The sequence below is a fragment of the Microtus ochrogaster genome, unplaced genomic scaffold (genome assembly GCF_000317375.1).
Source record: "Microtus ochrogaster isolate Prairie Vole_2 unplaced genomic scaffold, MicOch1.0 UNK62, whole genome shotgun sequence".
Taxonomy (NCBI): Eukaryota; Metazoa; Chordata; class Mammalia; order Rodentia; family Cricetidae; genus Microtus; species Microtus ochrogaster.
In genome coordinates, this window is record NW_004949160.1 from 1,918,988 (window position 1) to 1,938,904 (window position 19,917).

The 19,917-nt window shown below is 51.4% G+C and overlaps 2 protein-coding genes across 2 annotated transcripts in view; one reads left to right on the plus strand and one right to left on the minus strand.

Moving 5' to 3' along the window:
* The window catches only part of Cct7 (chaperonin containing TCP1 subunit 7), a 16,143-nt gene extending 10,602 nt beyond the window's left edge, over positions 1 to 5,541 (plus strand). Inside the window, exons 6-12 of the mRNA XM_005369843.3 lie at positions 361 to 532; positions 1,321 to 1,485; positions 2,684 to 2,872; positions 3,407 to 3,504; positions 3,882 to 4,014; positions 4,614 to 4,820; positions 5,126 to 5,541. Of these exons, the coding sequence (XP_005369900.1) occupies positions 361 to 532; positions 1,321 to 1,485; positions 2,684 to 2,872; positions 3,407 to 3,504; positions 3,882 to 4,014; positions 4,614 to 4,820; positions 5,126 to 5,347 (1,186 nt within the window). The 3' untranslated portion in view covers positions 5,348 to 5,541. The remainder of the gene's footprint in view (positions 1 to 360; positions 533 to 1,320; positions 1,486 to 2,683; positions 2,873 to 3,406; positions 3,505 to 3,881; positions 4,015 to 4,613; positions 4,821 to 5,125) is intronic.
* A 43-nt stretch (positions 5,542 to 5,584) lies between these two features.
* Fbxo41 (F-box protein 41) overlaps positions 5,585 to 19,917 on the minus strand; it is a 33,594-nt gene continuing 19,261 nt past the window's right edge. Inside the window, exons 3-13 of the mRNA XM_013354709.2 lie at positions 17,505 to 17,730; positions 16,972 to 17,045; positions 16,370 to 16,728; positions 15,328 to 15,569; positions 15,063 to 15,178; positions 14,789 to 14,941; positions 14,586 to 14,681; positions 12,790 to 12,908; positions 12,470 to 12,628; positions 10,518 to 10,633; positions 5,585 to 10,407 (exon numbers count right to left, since the gene is read on the minus strand). Coding sequence (XP_013210163.1) covers positions 10,345 to 10,407; positions 10,518 to 10,633; positions 12,470 to 12,628; positions 12,790 to 12,908; positions 14,586 to 14,681; positions 14,789 to 14,941; positions 15,063 to 15,178; positions 15,328 to 15,569; positions 16,370 to 16,728; positions 16,972 to 17,045; positions 17,505 to 17,730 — 1,723 coding nt within the window. The 3' untranslated portion in view covers positions 5,585 to 10,344. The remainder of the gene's footprint in view (positions 10,408 to 10,517; positions 10,634 to 12,469; positions 12,629 to 12,789; positions 12,909 to 14,585; positions 14,682 to 14,788; positions 14,942 to 15,062; positions 15,179 to 15,327; positions 15,570 to 16,369; positions 16,729 to 16,971; positions 17,046 to 17,504; positions 17,731 to 19,917) is intronic.

A 19,917-nucleotide genomic window follows, 5' to 3' on the forward strand; every position in this document is an offset into this window, starting at 1 on the left:
CTGGAACTAGCTCTGTAGACCAGGCTGGTCTCGAACTCACAGAGATCCACCTGCCTCTGCCTCTGCCTCCCGAGTGCTGGGATTAAAGGCGTGCGCCACCACCGCCCAGCTGCATCTGCTGTCTTTTGCTGATAATCCACCCTTAATGATAGAGAAAGTGAAAGGTGGAGGGGGTGGGTGGTGAATTTTGGGTTAAAGGGAAAGTAATGGGGTGATAGGTTGATACTGCTTTTGCCAAATAGGAGTTTTCTGCTGCGCTCTCTGATGGTTAATGTGTATAGAGTGTTATGTGGAATGTACCATTCCCACACTGTAGTCGGTCAGTAAGAAGCTCAATGCCCATTCTGCCCTATGCTGCAGAGAGCAGAGGAAGATGCTGGAGAAGTGTGCAATGACAGCCCTGAGCTCCAAGCTGATCGCTCAGCAGAAGTTCTTCTTCGCCAAGATGGTGGTTGATGCTGTGATGATGCTTGATGAGTTGCTGCAGCTTAAAATGATTGGCATCAAGAAAGTACAGGGTGGAGCCCTAGAGGTAAGCCTGTTGTGTCCTCCCTAGATAGCAGAAAGCTTCATGTGGGAGCAGAGTTCACAGTATAGGTGAAGAGAGAATGCAGACAAGGCAGGAACGCCCATATAACCACTCTCTCATGCTGTCTCTGGTCTTTGGATCTGTTTGCTTGCCATCAGGATGGGGAAGTGGACCTGTGCCAATTCAGAATCCTGTTTCTTTGTTAGTTTCAGGTGTATAGAAGGATTGGTTCAGATAAATTACTTGTAAATTCTCCAAATATAAATCCTGAGGTAGTCGGCGGTGCTGGAGAATTGTCTGTATTCTGTCAATTATGATATAAATAAACGCTGATTGGCCAGGCAGGAAATATAGGCGGGAAAACCAGACAGGAAGTAAAAATGATGTCATGAGTCCACTCTTCAAAGGGGGTATTGTCAAACTTCCCTTGTATTAATTGTCCCCATAACCACCTTTGCTCCTTATGCAGCCACTGTTGTTAGTTCTCATAGTGTAACCTAGAATTCTGTATGCACACTGTGTGTACATGCACACTATACTAATGCCATTAGTTGCCTCTGATGCATACTGGTGTTCTGTAGCGTGGTTTTGTATTTAGAACTGTTGTAGCAATTGTATGATACCTCACTTAAAGGGGCAACTAAGATATGTTGTGTCACTTAAAGAAAGATGGGTTTGTCCCAAATTTTATGATGATAACCAGCAGTAGAAAGTAGGGTTTACTCTTTTGGGTTCATGGATTGATTGGAATTCTGACTGACGAAACCATTGAACTGTCTGTCTTTAACCAGGAATCTCAGCTGGTGGCTGGTGTTGCATTCAAGAAGACTTTCTCTTATGCTGGGTTTGAAATGCAGCCCAAAAAGTATAAGAACCCCAAGATTGCCCTCTTGAATGTTGAGCTCGAGTTGAAAGCAGAGAAAGATAATGCTGAAATCAGAGTCCACACGGTGGAGGTAGGCTCCCCAGCAGGGGTGAGGAGGCAAGCAACTTTCTGGATGAGGGCTTCCTTTATGTTGTAAGGGTCAGCTCTGTTTCTCAGGTGACTGTGGGCACTTATCTTCCCTCTGTGTCCACGTCTGCATACATGGGCCACTAATTTTCTCACTTTGTTTTCCTTGACTTCCACCTCAGATAATTTGAAAACCTATTGAGCAGCTGTGCTCTGCCTCTTAGAGATGGGCCCTCCAGCTTGTCTAAACTTTGTGGTTTATACTCTTCTTCAGAGTAAGGCTCACATGCACTAAGTGGGGCACTGCTGCTGAGCTTCATCCCCAGTTTTGTTTCTTTTCTTTGCTTTTTTTTTTTTTTTTTTGTGGTGGTAGTGGTGGTGGTTCAAAGCAGGGTTCTTCTGTGTTTCCTTGGCTGTCCTGGAACTCACCCCGTAGACCAGGCTGGCCTCAAACTCACAGAGATTCGCCTGCCTCTGCCTCCCTGAGTGCTGGGATTAAAAGCTTGCACTACCATCGCTGCCCGGCTTTAACTTTTGTTTCTAAGATAACATTCCTCTGTGTGGCCCTGGCTGTCTTGTAGATACCACCCCCAGACCCCCCTTTTTTTGAAGAGGACAGGGTCTCACTCTGTAGTTCACTATGTGAGCTTAGGCTGGCCTCACAATAACTGCCTGCCTCTCCCTCACTAGTACTGGGATTAAAGGTATATACCACTACAACAGACTTGCCTGACGTTTTTTAAATTTTTATTTTGGACAAGTCTTGTTAAGTCTCTCAGGCTGGCCTTGAATTTGTAATCTTCCTACCTCAATCCTGAGTAGTTGGGATGACAAGCTTGCCTGTGATTCTCCTTGATCAGACAGGTCTCCTTTCATTATAGACTGAGTCTCATAACTGTGTGTTCCTACCATTGTGGTTCCCAAGGCTGACTTTAGGTAGCAGTGTTTTCCAGCACAAAATGGCCTCTTTGGTAGGAGAGGTCTTACTGGGAAATCCCTATGCAAAGCCCCTCCTATGTTTCTGTTTGAAAGTGTTAAGTGGTTCTTTTAATGGTCCTAATGTAGGGCCACTTTAAACTGTTGTGCCTCTTAATTCCCAGACAGGTCAGCATGTTTTCTGTGGGGGAGAGAGTTAGGTTAGCTTTAGACTGTCATGTGCACTTTCATCCCCAAACACCCTCATCTTTTTTTGTGGTCTCTAGGATTACCAGGCAATTGTTGATGCTGAGTGGAACATTCTCTATGACAAGTTAGAGAAGATCCATCAGTCTGGAGCCAAAGTCATCTTGTCCAAACTCCCCATTGGGGATGTGGCCACCCAGTACTTTGCTGATAGGGACATGTTCTGTGCTGGCCGTGTGCCTGAGGAGGATCTGAAGAGAACAATGATGGTAAGCAAAACTTCATGGGCTACTGCTTATCCTTCATGGCCCTGAGCTGTTTCCGCTGTCCCTGATGTACTAGACTGTCAGGTTGTCCCTGTGTTAGCTGTCAAGAAATGATCCATCCCAGTGTCTGTATACCCAGTAATAGAAACTGCTTTGAATTCACTGACCAAGACAGTTGGGAGGTAGGTGCCACATAGCAGCAGCACTGTGCTCAGCAGGTCAGGCTCAGTGGGTACTGCTTCCAGCCAGGACTTTCCCTCTCGGTGCAGGCTGTCGTCCAAAGAACTGCTCCTGGGTAGAGTTGCTGAACCCAGAGTACTAGACATCGGGTCTCTATCTCTTTGCACTAGATAGACCCTTTTGCCTTTGTGTGTGTGGCTCTGTTTTGATTTCGTCTATTTGAGAGGGAGTAGGGATCATCTAGAAGGGTAATTAATGGTGGACTCTAAGGGTCTGTGACAGATTCAGCATAGGTAGAGACTTGTTGAATGGTGATAGGAGGCCACTTTACCCTCATGGATATTTCTTGCTCCTCAGGCCTGTGGAGGCTCAATCCAGACCAGTGTGAATGCTTTGATACCAGATGTGCTGGGCCACTGCCAGGTGTTTGAAGAGACCCAAATTGGAGGCGAGAGGTGAGCCTATGGACTCAGCTCCCAAGAACTGCTTGGGTCTGCCCAACCCTTTATTTTTTTTATTTTATTTTTTTTTTTTGTCAAGTTCTTTCTGGGTGTGGGGTATGGCCTGTACTGTTCCTTTTTCAAGGTGCTGTTGGGTGGAGGGGTGGGTAAAGAACTCAGGTATAGCGTTAGAGAAGGGAAGTAGTTATAGTCAGATTCTAGATCTGATTCCACAAGCGTTGGTGCTTCTACTCCAGTCCTGCCTCAAAAAATACCTTCAAAGTTAGGATTGACAGCCTGAATCCACTGCTCTCTTCGGAAAGGACTTGGCATGGAGATCAGATAGCAAGGTGACAGCAATTCATGTGTGCACCATTGCATCCTGGACATAGGTATAATTTCTTCACTGGCTGCCCTAAGGCCAAGACATGTACCATCATCCTCCGTGGTGGCGCTGAGCAGTTTATGGAAGAGACAGAACGGTCCCTGCATGATGCTATCATGATTGTGAGGAGGGCCATCAAGGTACTGGATGACGCCTCTTGCCCGTTAACTCTGGGGCTGATAAGATCTTGGGTTTCATGTAACCTGTCCTTAGGTGTCATGTTGGGCTTTGATTTCCCCCTGCAAACCACAAGAGAGACTAAGTTCTCAAACTTCAGCCTCACATATGGTTATTTTTGTTTGTGTTGGTGGGGGAGGGGTTGCTTTTGTTTTTCAAGACAGAATTCTTTGTGGTCCTGGCTGTCCAGGAATTTGCACTATGGACCAGGTTGACGTCAAACTCACAGAGACCTGTCCACCTCTGCCTCCTGAATGTTGGAATTAAGGCATGTGCCACCACTGATCAGCATTGGCCATGATTTAGTTAAATGGGGCTGATCTATTCAGCTGTCCTCCTGAAGTTGCCATGCCCAAACTATGGTTGACCTTGGCAGTGACCTTTCAATTCCTAAAGTTGAAGCTGGGATGTGCTGGATGCTGACTGCGTTTAGGCACCTGGGGTTTGGGAATGGGGATATAAGCCCATTTTTGGCCACTTCCTGGGCTGGAGGATTTGCTGTGTGTCCCAACTTGAAGCCTGGAGCTGGGCCACTACATTGTAAGCTATTTGGTTTCTGCAGAATGACTCTGTGGTGGCTGGTGGTGGAGCCATCGAGATGGAGCTCTCCAAATATCTGCGGGATTACTCAAGGACCATTCCAGGGAAACAGCAGCTGTTGATTGGGGCATATGCCAAGGCCCTGGAAATTATTCCTCGACAGCTATGTGACAATGCTGGCTTTGATGCCACGAACATCCTTAACAAGCTGCGGGCTCGGCATGCACAGGTGATTGATTCTCTGCTCTCTTTGGAGTCCAGGGATTGGATGGTTGAGAGTAGCCTCTTAAATATGTGCTCTCTGGGATTGCAATCACTGCCAGGTACAGTGAACAGCTCCCTCCTGGCACAGTGCAGCTTCCTGGGAGGGCTTGGGTACGTGTGGCCAGCATGCCCAGAGTTGGAAGCAGGTGGGAAACGGTGTCATTTTCCTCAGGAAAGTGCCATCAATTCAGAATTCCTGACAGCTGAGTCCCTTGGAAGGTGTGCAGGAAGAAGTGAAAGTAGTTCCAAAGTGCTTCCCCTCTCTTTCAGGGGGGCATGTGGTATGGGGTAGACGTCAACAACGAGGACATCGCCGACAACTTCCAGGCCTTTGTGTGGGAGCCGGCCATGGTGCGCATCAACGCCCTGACAGCAGCTTCTGAGGCTGCATGCCTGATTGTATCCGTGGATGAGACTATCAAGAATCCCCGCTCCACTGTGGATGCTCCCCCACCGGCTGGCCGGGGTCGAGGCCAAGGACGCCTCCATTAAGAGGCAGTTTGCTCACCTCCCTGGGAGGTGAATTGGTGGTGAGGAAATGGTCGGTTCGTCTGCTGTGTTCTCACTGGAGGTTATTTAAATAAAACTTAAGATTATTTGGTCAGTTTTTCTCATAAACATCCCCTTCCTCTCAAAATGAACTGTGTCTACTTGCTGAAGTAGAAGTAAATCATTCTTCTGGCCTGCTGAAGTCTCAGTGTAGTTGTGCTTCTGAGTAGTAGCTAAGATGTATGGTGGCTTCCTTTTCTCCTGTTACCATCTTTAGTCCTAGCTCATGCACTGCACACAGCAGCGTTGCTTCCATCACAGCAGGTGGACTATGATCTCTGAGCTTATGCATGCTTCCTCTTACAATATTTTAAGTGAGGGCTCTGGGAAGAATGTCAGGGTGGATTGAACCCAGGGCCTCATGAGGTTTGCTAAACAAGCACTTACCTCTGAGCTATGTTCCCAGTCCTATTACTACTGAGCTATGTTTCCAATCCTATTTCACTTTGCGTTGATCAGTCTTTGAGCTGTTAAGGTTTCACTAAGTTGCCTAAGCTGGCCTTGATCTGCTTTGTCTCCTGAGTAAGCTGGAACGACTGGCTTGTGCCACCATCCCTTTCTTGTAATGAGGGTAGTTAACTGTTTGGCATAGAAGCCTAGCAGGGTCTACCAGTGCCTCTGTTCTGCTAGCTGCCCCAAGCTAGAGCTCTAACTAGTGCCTATTAGAGCTGGGTTGTGTTGAGTAATTGAAGTTCTTGCTTCTAAAACTGGGAAGTGAATTTGAGCTTTGAACTCATGGTTAGATGGTCTTAAAGCAGGATAGGATTTTTGGGCAGATGTGCACTCTGGAGTGTGACATCTGTCCTGTGATCAGGTTGGGACAGCTAGCTCTCAAGGATTACTTGTACAGTATGCAGTTTAAGCTAGGCACCTGATTGTGTGTGTTTAAATTTAAACAGGTTAGGTGCTATTAATTAAATCATGAAAAGCCCATTTTCTAAAATGGGGAAATTAAGGCCAGGCCATGGTAGCAATTTGGTCTCTCATACATCTAAGTCATTGCCAGAGCCTCCTGAAGTGAGACTAAGCTGCTGTGGATGGACAGTCCCTACTACTTATGTTCTGCCTATTTAGGTTTACCTTGGGGGCTTGATGTATTTGGACACCAAAGCAGGCTTGAGCAGTCACAGACCTTTCTCCAGCATTGTCTGCAGCCCTAAGGACGGTGCCTAAATTCTTCATTTGCCCCATTGACTGGGCTAACAGACTTCTTCCTGCCTTAGTGACCTAAACTGCAGAAAAAGCTGGAATGAGGCCTGAGGATGTTGGTTGATTGGGTCCTTGCCTAGCATTAGAAAATGGGTTCAATCACCAGGACCACACAAACTGGACACAATGTACACATATATTCCCTAGTACCAGAAAACTGGAGATAGGAAGAACAGAGGCTCAAGGCTGTCTTCAATACTGAGTTTGAGGCCAGACTGGGCTACATGAAATTCTTAGAAGCAAAGGGTAGGGGTTTGATGTCTGACAAAAATACAGCTGTATGCCACATATTTCCGTGGACCAATTTTTTTTCAGTTTCATCTTTTATTGGATACAGAACCATAAATTCTCTGATGCCCATGAGTCCTTTTAAATACATGTGCTCAATACATTCGGCAAAGGGCATCTGGGTGACATGGAGCAAAGTGCTGGGATGGCAATGCCTGGGTGGGGCAGAAAGGTGGGGCCAGGGAAGGCCCCCTGAGGGCTGGAGGTACAGGCACCACTTTAGAAACCAGTAAATCCAAAAGCTGCTGTTCTCCCCTCTGCCCACTGTGCTGGGGCAGGGTGCAGCCTGGCTGTGCAGGGAAGGCAGGGCCTTGGGGTCAGCTGTCCCACTAGTGCCCTCTGAGACCCCCACCAGATGAGTAGAGACTGGGGGTTCAGACCAAGCCTCCCTCCCCCCAGGACTAGTAAGGGCAGAGGCCCAGAGCTGGCCTCATGGTGGGGTGCCTGCTTGATTGTCGGGCAGTCTTAGACTAAGGTCCCAAAAAGTTGAGGAAAGCCTAATTAATATTCTGCTCTTCACCCAACCTTCAGCCTGGTCCCCGGGCAAGGACTAGAGCTGAGCTCCCTTGTCCAGGAGTAAATATACATACTACACAGTAATATATACAGAGGTGCTGGCCTGAGCCAAGGCTGGATGAGAAAGTATGGCCACCGAGGACAGAAAGACTGCCAGTTCATCGGGCTGACAGGCTGGGGTAGACCTCATCAGTGGTTAACTCCTCTGGGCACTGGGCCATATCCCACTCAGTCACACTTATTCCAAGTTCACCAGAAACTATGTCTTTGGCACCAATTGTCACTCTGGGAAGTTTTCCTTCAACATAGCGCCTTACAGAAACTGGGGTTGACAGCTCACTGCCTGTGTTCTGAAGCATTCTACATAAGGGCTTGGAGGCAGGAAAGGCAAAGGATGGATCCAAACCTTGGAGCAGTAGGCCTTGGGAAGGAGACCTGTTAAGAGTTGAGGCAAATCCTGAGGGACCAGCTTGGCCTCTGTTGTCATAGGATTAAAAAACAAAAGAACCCTGATTTCAGGGTGCTTTCTCTTGATGGGTGGAAAGCAGGAGTTCTGGGCAGGAGTGCATACATTTTTATAGTTTTGCCATACTGTGGGGGAGAAGCAGTCTGCATAAGCGTGAAGTACTCAGGCCAAACATGCTACACTCACAGGTGCTAGGGCCAGGCTGTGTGGCAGGAGTAGGAGTGGAAGAGAAGCCAGGTGACTGCCACCCAGGAGCCCTCTCCATGGACCTGTGCTTCCTCACATGGTTTTTGTACCTTAGTAAGTATAGGACACAAAGGGCTCTTCTTTAGGCGCCTGAAGATGGGCTAAGGTGCTTCTCCGGAAGCCAGATGCCCATCCCCAACTCTGGACTGCTAAAGATGGAAATAAGCACAGCATCCAGAAGCAGGGTTGGTCCCCTGGGGAGAAAGCAAAGGAACCACAAGTGGGGGGCAGAGCTGCTGGCTTTCAAGGCATGCCTGAAGACTTTGATGCCCAAGACTCAGATAGGACACAGCGACCTGTCACTTAGATTGGAAGTTCTACAATTTTTACTCTACCCACCTTTACTCAGAGCAAGAACACAGGTGAGGCCTCTTGGGGTTTCTTGGAAACAGCTTTTCAGAGGGCAGAATTGTGCCAACAAAAGGCGTATGTTTCTCCATGCGTCAGGATGTGGTGTGGACGTAGTAGAGCCTGGAACTATCCTCTTGACCTTGCTCCCTACCCTGATGACTGCACCCTGACCTATTTCCCTCAACACCAGGCACTCTAGTGCCTCCCCTGTCCAGGGAGATGTCCTAATCCTGGGGTTGAGGAATGGAAGCCCCTGGGGGCAGACTTGGCAGACTACCACATCGCTTTGTGCTTTATCCAGGAGACAGAAGGCAGCACCTCTGGTCTTGGAGTCACAGGGAGCAGGGACTACATGGATTCAGCTGGCAAACAACTGACCTACGAAAGGCAGCTAGGACCCAAGGGCACCTCCCCCTCCCTTCTGAGCCACTGAAGGCAGGAAAGTTGTGCTGTTGCCTGTGACTCCTGGGGACAGGGCTTGGGAGGCAGCTGTGAGAGGTAGGGGTGTAGATACAACACAGCCAAGGTTTCATGCAGGACTAGGCATGGAGTATCCAGCATGACAGCCTTGGCATTCCAGTCTTCAAAGAACAGCGACAGAACAAGCCACAGCTCAGTGACGATGACAAACAGGCAGAGCTGTGAGATCTGGGAGCACTGAGCAGGAGGGTGTACAGCAATGGAAGGGACTTGGTAGGCGGCAACCCACGGCAGGGTTCATGCTCGGGCCAGCTTGTGGCACAGCTGTAGAATGCTGACCAGAGGATCCAACCTTGTATAGGAGCAAAGAAAACCCTAAGATTTGGACAAGAGGTCAGGCATCTGTTACTTGAAAGATTTGCCCAAATGAGGGTTGCCAAGACTCAAGCCTCGGCCACTGTGAGAGGAGGAACTCGCTTGGGAATGCTCCAAGACTTCTGGGTATGGTGCAAGGGCTGGAACACCCTGCCCCAAGTACTCTGTAGTCTCGGCCCAGGGCTGTAAAGACTCAGGAAGATGGACTGTGGAAATTCTTTCCTCTGCCTTGGCACCAGTACCTCACCTCTGGCCTGAAGTAAGCTGTTAGATAAATCAGGCCTCCTTTCCCCACTAAGCCCAGCCCAGCAGGGGGCCCAAGCCCCCTTCCTCCCTCTGTGGTCCCTCAGCAGGGAGTGGTTGGTATAGGGACTGCTTTAAACTTAGTTCTGGGTGTGTTAATGAGAACTCTGTCTTAACAGTAATCTCCTCCAGCTGGCCAGTCCTTTATCTGCCAGGAAGATGTGGGCCTTATCCTGGGGAGTTGTAGACATTTTTTTTACCCTTTCAAACTCATCCCTATGGCCCTGCCCCAACTTTCCTCTAACCTTCTACCTGGGTTCCTAGGCTTGCCTGGGTTATCACTGGAGAATGTGGACCTGGTCCTGCTGTCTGAAGGGAGTGACCAAGTGTCTTCTTAGCCATGTCTGAGCTGCCTTAAGCTCCTTCTGGCCCGTGGCCTGACAAGAGGCTCCTGACCAGGAGCTGGCCTCAGGAAGGAGACCTGCCTGAGCAGCTGAGGAGCTGCTGGGTGGATACTGCAGATCCTCTGAGTGGTGGTGACAACCAGGTGCTGGTATGCCAGCTCCCTGCTGGCTGTGCCAGAAGGCTGCTCCAGCTGGGGATGTCATGGGGGTCTCGGGGCAGCTTCTGTCCAAGCCCTTCCCTGGGGAGGCGGTGCTGGTCACCTGTCATTTTGCTGTTTGAATTGGATGGGGTACTCAACCGCTGTCTGGAACCTGGTGTGACACTAGACCTCCCAAGGTCTAGTCCAAGCCAGGGCCCCTCCAGAGGTCCAAAGAGTGCCTTGGTGTGGGGCTGGCAGGGGCCCTGCAGCCCCTCACCCGGGTTAGCAGCCACCTTCCACCTTGACGTGCAGAATCTTGGAGAAGCCAGGCCTCCTTCGTAGAGCCTATAAATAGAGCCCTAGGTTAGCTCTTCCTTGGTGTTGGGCAGGTGAAGTACTGCCACCCTCACCAGCCCCAGCCAAGGGGTCTTTTGTGGCCTCAGAGCCCACCTCACCTGGAGTTTTGTTATCATATCCTCAAACAGCTTCTGGGCCTCGGGGCTGCTGGGCTCTTTGAAGTAATCAGCAATCCCAATCTGCACCACAATGGATTTGAGGTTCCGGCAGATGCCTGGGTGAAGGCAAATAGGGGATAGTGCTCGGCAAGGGCAGTGGGCTGCAAGTTTCCGCTCATGAATGAAATCAGAGCCCCTGAGAAACATACACCAGCCAGCCACAAGAGCACAAGCGGCAGACCTGTGCTGGCTGCAGCTGATCATATCTTAAGGCGGGAGGACATTTGGGACACGTGTGAGCGCAAGCTCTTCAGTGCGCTAGCAACTCGGGCAGAGGGGACAGCTCATGACCTGGGCACTTGCAAATGACAGCTGCCCAACTGAGACTGGGTGGGGTGGGTGGAGGCAATCAGGCCTTCCTGAAGCAAGGGCTTCAACAATTATTGGCCATGCTATCAGGGAGAGGTGGCACAAGGTCAGGGGCTAGGAGGGACCTAGAAAGCACAATCTGGGGGACTGAGTAGTGAGTTCTGGTGCATATGAGGCTGAGGCTGAAGGAAGGTAAATAGGAGGGCTCAGGCGGTGATGTGGTCAAAGAAACAGGTATGGTGGCCCAGCTACTCAAGAAGCTAAGGAAGGGGGACCATCAAGTTCAAGGCCAGCCTGGACAGCTTAGTGAAACTGTCTCAAAATAAAAATGAAAAAAAGTCCAGGCATAGTGGTGCTTGCCTTCAATCCCAGCAGTGGGATACAAGGTAGGCAGATATCTATGAGTTCAAGGCCAGCCTGATCTACATAGTGAGTTCCAGTTCAGCCAAGACATTGTAGACAGACCTTGTCTCATAAGTCGGGGGGGGGGGAGGGCACACATCTTTGCAGTACAGCATTTAAAGCACCGGGTTTAATCCCAGTACTGGTGGGGGAAAAAAAAAGAAACCGTCAGTCTGCATGGAGACCTCCCAGAGGCCAGTGGTCCTGAGTGGTGGTCCACAGTGAAGGCAGAGGAATGACCAAGTAGATGGGATGATGTGGACAGCAGAGGAGTCAGAGGGAAGTCCTTACCCCAAGAAATGTCCCTGAGGACTTAAACATACTGGGTCCTTTACCATCTAGGAGGTAAAAAACTGAGATTGCAGAATTCACAAAGCAAAGTAACACGCTGGAGAGCAGCACAGAGACCCTTGGTGCTCTTTGCTTGTCTGCCTCTGCCCTGGTGGGAGGCTCACACAGGAATTACTGGCACCACACACACAACTCACGGTGCCACTGTGGGCCAGCATGAAACAACAGCTATCCTGTGCAGCTAAACAGTTGATTAAATGCTGCTAGGGCTGGAGTTCCATCCCTGCCTTGGATGCTGAACGAACCAGGGAGAACGCTGCTCTGTCTGCCTCAGCACCAGCACGTGCTGGCTAGAGCAACAGGAAACACACTGCCTGCTTGTAGGAGAGGCTGGAGCAGCCCTTACCATTTCATCGGAGGACCCTCAAGACTGGTCTTGTTGGTTTTCCCTCATAGAAGAATTGGAGAGTCCCCAGACAGACCCTCACCTGGGCTATCAGCGTTCCCTCCTCCCCATCTCTGCCAGATGTGTGCAATCCCCCCCCCCCCCCCCGCTGCACTTGGAGGCATTAGACTGAGCGAGCTCTGCCCATGCAGCTATGAGGGAGCTGTCTTCTGTGCGAAGACTTTTGAGTGGTATCGTTACTTTGCAATAACTACATTCTGTAAGTAACCCTCACCCAAGCTCTGTAAATAAGTCATAAACTCCACGTTCACCAAGTTGGACTCTGGTGGCACTATCTGGTACATCATAGGTGCCCTCTCCGGGAGGAACAGGCAACTGTTTGTCTCCAGGAAAAGTTCACTCAATGTTACAAAATGTTCAAGGAGTGTCCAAGGATAGGCTGTAGCCACACCCTGCTCTCTACCCCCAAACTCCCATTGCTCACTGTTAAAATGTAGCAGGGCCTTAGGGGTGACAGGGGTGGCTGTGAGCACCAGCATCTCCAGTCCCTTCAGGCCTTCCCGGCACACCTCAGCTGCCACCTCTTGGGTAATCTCTGACACGTGGTCCAGTTCTAGGACCTGTAGCCGCATGCAGTTTCTTGCTAGGAGAGGAAGAAGAGAAGCCTGGTGACAAACTCTCTGGCCCACCTCCTGCCCAGGACTCAGTCCCTCACCATGCCCCAGGCTGCAGCCACTAACTCTGGTGGGATTTCACGCTTGCCTGCTTCTTACCTACCCACTCCAACCCCAAGGAAAGACTCACCGAGTGATGCCAGGCCCTGTACCCCACAGCCAGCACCACCTACACCCAGGGCCCGGAGGTGGGGCCAACAACGTCCAATCATCTGCAGGCAACGGTTGCTGAACCGAGTGGGCTGTTGGCTGAAGAACGGACAGTGAAGAGTGGTCAGGGAGGCTTTGCAGTCCCAAAGGTGATCATCCCCGGAGGTCCCTATCCATGCTCAGGCAAGCACCTTGCCAACAGTCCAGCTGTTCAAGTCAGAAGACAGCTCATCTCTGACTCTGCCCCCTCCCCTCTTACCACACCTGACAGCTTCGGATTCTGGAGTCACCCAGAAAGAGCCGCAGACCAGAGCCCCACCCCGGTCTCCATGCACCCTGAACCTGGTGCCAGATACTCATCAGGTAGCAATCAAGTGTCTCTTATAGCAGAGAGAACTGAGCCAGGCCCTAGAGTTCAGGGTGACAATGAAGACAGCTCCCACCCTCAAAGCACAGACAGTCCATGACATACAACATTTAGTATTCTGACTTTAATCTGCCCCTGCCACCTAGCTTTGAACTTGTAGCAATCCTGCCTCAGCCTCCGAAGGGCTGAGGTGACAGACCACACCTAACTTCTGGTACCCTTTGTTTGTTTAGAGTGACTTCAAACTCAGACGCAGCTGAGGATGACCTTGAAATCCTGATCCTCTTGTTTCTACTTCCCAAGAGCTGGGATGACTGTGTACTACCATATCTGGCTCAAGACACCCTTCTTAGAACTGACATCTCCCCAATAGCTTCCTAGTACTTTCTAGATAAGATGCACCAATCTGCATCTTCTAGGAAGGCCTTCATGATGATTCCCAGCCTGCCTTTCCATCATTGCTGGCTTGCCTGCCCTACTCACACCAAGCTTCATCCCTCGACATCCATTCAGGCAATAGTATCTGTCATCTGATATGGTCGTGGTAGCAAGGACACAGAAATGGGCATTTGTAGATTCTGCCCTGGTAACTAAGTTTAGTACAGGAGCCTGAAGTAGAAATGGATATTACGGTCAAGGTGAGGGGCAGTGGGGGCCAAGTAGGGGACCACAATGACAGACTCCACCAGGGTGTAAGAGAAAGCACACTAGAGAGCCTGGGAGGAGCTGGCATAGAGGGAGATCACTGGGAGGGTAAGGAGCAGGGCAGAGAAGCCTGGGAATCTGAGGACGTCCAGAGTAGAACAAGGGATGATTCACACATATCCTGGGGTCACCACCACCAACCGATTTGTTCTTGCTTTGAGATGGGATCCTGCTACATTGCTCATACAGGTCTCAGATGGCAGGTGTATGACACCACACCCAGCTTCCTCTGTGTCTTCCCTGACCTGCTTAGCCTACGTCAGGCTAGTGTTGACTGCACACATACCAATAACTTTACAGTCTCCGTGGACAGGACATCGTTGAGCCAGTCATGGCTCTCATAATCTAAGCTGCAAGACTAAGGTCTGAGTGGCAACGCGGGGCTGCCAGGATGGCTCAGAGGTTAACGGTGTTTACCACATTGAGACTCACACGTGGAAGGAAAGACTCCCTTAAGTTGTCCCCTGACCTCCATGCAGATACCCAATTCCCACCCCACATACCTAACGAAAAGACTGAAGTGGCACCGGCAGCAAGCCAGAGAGAGGCTCCAGCTCCCATATTACGGCCCTGCTCCTTATGATCCAACATACTGACCAACTAACTGTGTGTAATCTGTCCCCAGCAGCTGACTTGCTCAGTCCTCGGTTCCAGACCGGGTCCCCTGCTGTCCCCTCCCAAACCACCCTCTTGCCTGGGCTTACCAGGGATGAAGTGGCGCCACCTGGAGGGAGACAATCTCTCTGCAGCCTGCACCCAGGGCCCAGATCACCTCATGGCCCACAGGGTCTGTGGCACTCCTGGGAAAAAGCCAAAGCGCTGGTGACCCATCTTAGCGGTCTCTGTTCCCACCAAGAGGCAGGACCATGTGGTAGCTAGGGACCAAGGCCCAGACAGTGTGACCCACCTGTAGGTGACAGCCTGCAGGGCACGGCAGTAGCAGCTGGCCAGCCAGAGTGACCGGTCGGTGAGGATGTTGGGACAGTGGGAGATGCGCAGGATCAGCAGATTCCCACCGGCTGCCTTCAGCAGGGACTCCAGCCCCGCTTCAAGACAGCCCCTGAGGATGAGCAAAGAGGTCAAGGCACTGCTGGTGGTCACTTCCTCATGTGGGAAGCATCTCCACTTAAAACCCAGGAGCACTCACTCACCCACTCCCCACCCCCCACTGAAGGCCTCACCGGGTGCTGCGGGCATATTCCTCCTTGCTTTCCTTCTTTCCCCGCTGTCGGGGCTTCAGGTTCTGTAACGTTAATGAGTGGGCCTGGGTGCACCACTGAGCCAACATCGCCAGGAACTGGGGAAGATCAAGCGATATGAACATAGACCTGACTGCCATGTGGTGGGTTAGCCCTGAGTAGGAGGCACCATGAGAGCATTTGGGGAACGAGGGCAGTGAGGGTTACAAGGACTAGACTTTTACTGCTGGAGGGCTGGGGCAGGCACCTTGGAACAGACTCGGGCGTTCTCAAGCAGCACCCTCGTCCAGACGGCGGGATGGCGAGCCACAAAGCGCCAGTCCCGGCAGACCTCTGCAGCATGCAGCAGGGTACGGGTATCCAGGTAGGTGAAGATACAGAAGAGGGCAGCACGCATCTTGAGGATTTCTGGGCTGATGACCTCATTGGAGCGTGAGGGGCTACCTCTCTCCACTCGCCGGGCCCGTCCGCTGCCTCCCTCAGGGCGGGCTGCAGAACACCAGGGCCGAAGGAGACGGGAGAGTAAAAGGCCAGTCAGTACAGAGCTGGGGGTGGGGAGCTGGGGCAGTGCAGAAGCTGGCAGGAGAAGTGAGTGTGAGACCCACATTGGGGACCAGCTCCCAGGGAGGACAGCAGGGCCTCTGCTTTCCCCTTCGCTACAGTACCCCCAAATTTTACTCATTGGAAAAGGGTTATCTGTTGCTTTGCCACACACCAAAACCCTTTTCAGACACGGTCTCGTGTATTTCAGCCTAGCCTTGAACTCACGAGGTAGCCCAGGATGACCTGGCACTCCTGATTATCCTGCACCTGCTGTGGGAGTACTAGGATGGGGGATGTGGACCGCCATGTCCAGTTTGAGATGCTCGGTATCAAAGCCAGGGCTTCATGGAGTCTAGATAAGCACTGTCCTAACTGAATGACCTCCCCAGCCCTAAACTTTCCTTTGGAGGGTCACCCGACTCTAACCCTCTAAGCCTTCCACACAAATACAGGGCTACTCCCCCAAACCCTTGCTCTGTGGCAGGCACTTCAGAGCCTAGAATAAGCAGCTCTTCTCCTCTACCTGTGATAGAACCCACCATGTACACAGACCACCGTGTACACAAATCCCATTGGGTGAGCATCGTTGGGTCATTGCAGGCCCACTCCAAGCTTGAAGAGTACTTCATAGGCAGACAAGAGTAAGGGAGGTATAGAGCCAAGGGCCACCATTTCCATTCTGTATCCCCTGAGGCAACCCAGCACCCTGGAAGGCTGGATTCTCTACCCACTTTCCCAGGTCTTACCTGAGAGCCGGCAGCTGTTCAAGGGCCCAGCCAGAGATGGTCCAGGGCGTGGAACATCGGAGGGGCCCTCAGCCTCTGACTCAGTGGTTCGGGAGCCCACATCTGAGACGTCACCCTCCTCCCCCTCGGTGCTGTGACGGCGCGGTCGGCGCTGCCAGTTCTGGATGGCCTGTCGTCTCAGGCCTGAACTACGAGGGGGCTGGGACCGCTCTGAACCACCGTTGGTAGCCTGGGCCCGTGAACCCAAGCCCCCAGGGCCACTGTCCTCCGAGGGCCCTTCCTCTGTCCGGGGCAGCTCCAGACTGTCACTGTCATAGCAGCCTGAGCTCTGGGATGCAGCTGGCACACGGCTGGAGGCCCTGGGGTGGGTGGGGGAGTGCACAGTGAAGGCTGAGGGATACAAGGCTGCCCCGACTCCCAACGTTTTCCTCACCACCAGCCAAGGGGAGCCCATTGTTTGCTTTCCAAAAGTCCCCTGAGCATGGAAAGGCAGACTGGTGACACCAGGGGGGTGGACACAGAAGGAGGTGAGCCTCTGATGGGCCAGCAAACCTTCCAGGGTGAGGGGAGGCTGTGTGGGGTGGGCCAAGCCCGAGGCTTACCCTGTGCTGGGAGAAGAGCCATGCCGAGATACGGCGTATGTGCTTGGCACAGCTGGGCCTGCATGGTGTTCTCGCTGTAGCCCCCAGAATGGAAGGGAGAGGAAGGATGGGCAGAGGAGGCCAGAGAAGAAGGCGACAGTAGGAGAAAGAGGAAGATGGAGAGAAGAAAAGAAGGAGAGGAGAGAGAAGAATAAAGTTGGGAAAGATGGACGAATGGACAGACAGACAGTCCAGACAGGCAGGCTCCCAAATCCCTCCCAATGCACCCACCCAGCCTCCCAGGGCCCGGCTTGTGGCTCCTAGGCTCTCATTCACAGAGAAGTAGAGAGGGGCTTCTGAAGGCTGAGGCTATGGGAGCAGCCTTGCCGAGGCCTCAGAGCCGGCACGCCCACCCTGTAAGGGTGGACCACCCTCCCACTTCAGGCCTGGGGTTGCTCCTGGGGGGACAGACAAAGGAGGGAAGTTGGGGTGGTGTGGGGGAAGGCCGTGGGGACCACACGAGCAGATGAGAGGCAGGGCATGTGCACACTCACCGTTCTGCCTGGGCCTCTTGCCCCAGGCCCTGAGGCGCTGCCCCCACCTCCTCGGCCCAGGCTGGCACTGGGTGTGCTGCCACAGCTGCTGCTGATGACCTGCAGCTGCCGCTCAGCCCTGTCTGCGCGCTCCAGGAGCTCCTCAATGAACTGTTGCAGCCGCAGCTTGGCACTGCCCTCCCGAGCTGCTGTCTCCTTCAGGAACTGGTCAATCTGCACCACCTCCCTGGGCCGGGAGCAGTCTCTTACCCAGCAGGCCCCTGGCTTGACTGCCCTCAAATCTCTCATCAGAAGAAAGTCAAGCAGTGGCCTAGAGTGTCTGTTTGCTAGTGGTCCCGTGGACAATGCCCAGCACTCAGGTCCACACAATGGCACACACACACACACTCACACACACACACAGACACACACGCACACACACATACACAACACACACACATACACACACACACTCACACACACACACACACATATACACACACATACACACACACTCACACACACATACATACACACATACACACACACATACACACAGACATACACACTCACACACACACACATATACACACACATACACACTCACACATACACACACACTCACACACACATACACACGCATACACACACACTCACACACACATACACACACTCACACACACATACACACACACACACTCACACACACTCACACACACACACTCACACACACATACACACACACAAAACACAAAACAAGCAGACACACAAGTCTCCACATGCGCAGAACACACACAACTGGATACCCCCGTTAATACTGCCATCAACTTGACAGGATCTGGAATCACCAAGGAGACAAACCTCTGGGCACATCTGTGAGGACGCATCTAGACTGGGTTAACTGAGGTGCAAAGATCCACCATTCCATGGGCCGGGTCCCAGACTGAATACAAAGTAGAAAGCAAGCTGGGGTGGCAGCTTCCATGGCTCTGTTTCCTAACTATAGATAATCCTTATCCAGCTGCCCCATACTTGTGAGACCACACCCTTCCTGCCGTGATTGTCTCCCCAAACAGTGAACTGAAGTAAGCCCTGCTTTCCTTCAAGTTGCTTTTTAAAAAAAAAAAAAAATGTAATTTTATACATGTGGCAGGAGAGATCACTCAGCCACTTCTCGCACAAGACCTGAGTTTGGTCCCCAGCACCCATATACTGGCTCACAACTACTCCATTTTCAGGGGATCTGACACCCTATTCCGACCTCTGTAGGCACTAGAGGCCATACATTCAAGCACAATACTCATACACAGAAAAAATACTGTAAGTCTAAAACAAAAATTTAACCAAAACTGCTCCAACAGACGTCCAGGGGCTGAGGATGACGTGAAGGAGTCAGTTCCCTCCTTCCTTATGTGACCCAGGGAACAAACTGGCAGCCCTTTAATCTACATCAGGTATTGTGTCACAGCAACGAGGAAAGTAACTAAATACACCAGGTCTCCAAAGACATAGCCACGGGCAGGCTCAACCTGTACAGTCACCTCCAGGCACGTGAAGAGTACCATAGGCAAAAGCAGACAGCCTCAGTTCCCTGTGGTCTCAATACACAAATCCAGGCACAAACTGAGAGCCTCACAGCTGTGAAGACATGTCCTCACTCAGCCCAATACACAGCCCCCAGCATGTTCCTATGTAGGCAATCATGTCCACTCTCACGGCACACTCATACTCTGCAATACATTAAGAAGCATGGAGACTCAAGCCTACCAACCCAATCGAACACATGCACGTACTCTCAGAAGTATTAAAATGCATGAAGTCACATCAACACAGAGACAAACATAATGCACTCCTATAGTTTGCCCCAGAAACACACAGCACCCTCACAGTTACCCACATTCATGCATTCGTTAAACAGTTAATCAAGGTGCCAGGCACTGTTCAAGATGCTGGGGAAACACTACTGAACAAAAAAAGGAAATCCTTGCCCGCACAGAACTTACATGGCAATGAGGACAAACACCACATCTGACTCGATGGAGTTTGTAAGGCTCCATTTGCAGAGCAGAGAAGCAAAGAGATGGCCAATAAAGACGGCAGAGTAGAGGAAGGCTAAACGTGGCACATGGCAAGAATACCAGAATGCTTGAGGCTGAGGCAGGAGGATCATGAGTTCAAAGGCTACATAGCCAGATACGGTGTAGCTGGATCCAGGACTGCGATGAACACGAAGTTTGACAGTCCTGGAGGTGGCAACCTGACCCCAGAGGGAAGGTTCAAGGGAGAACCAGAAATACAAGAAAGTCCTTCAAGAAGCCAAGAGCAGCCGGGTGGTAGCGGCGCACGCCTTTAATTCCAGCACTCGGGAGGCAGAGGCAGGCGGATCTCTGTGAGTTCGAGGCCAGCCTGGTCTACAAGAGCTAGTTCCAGGACA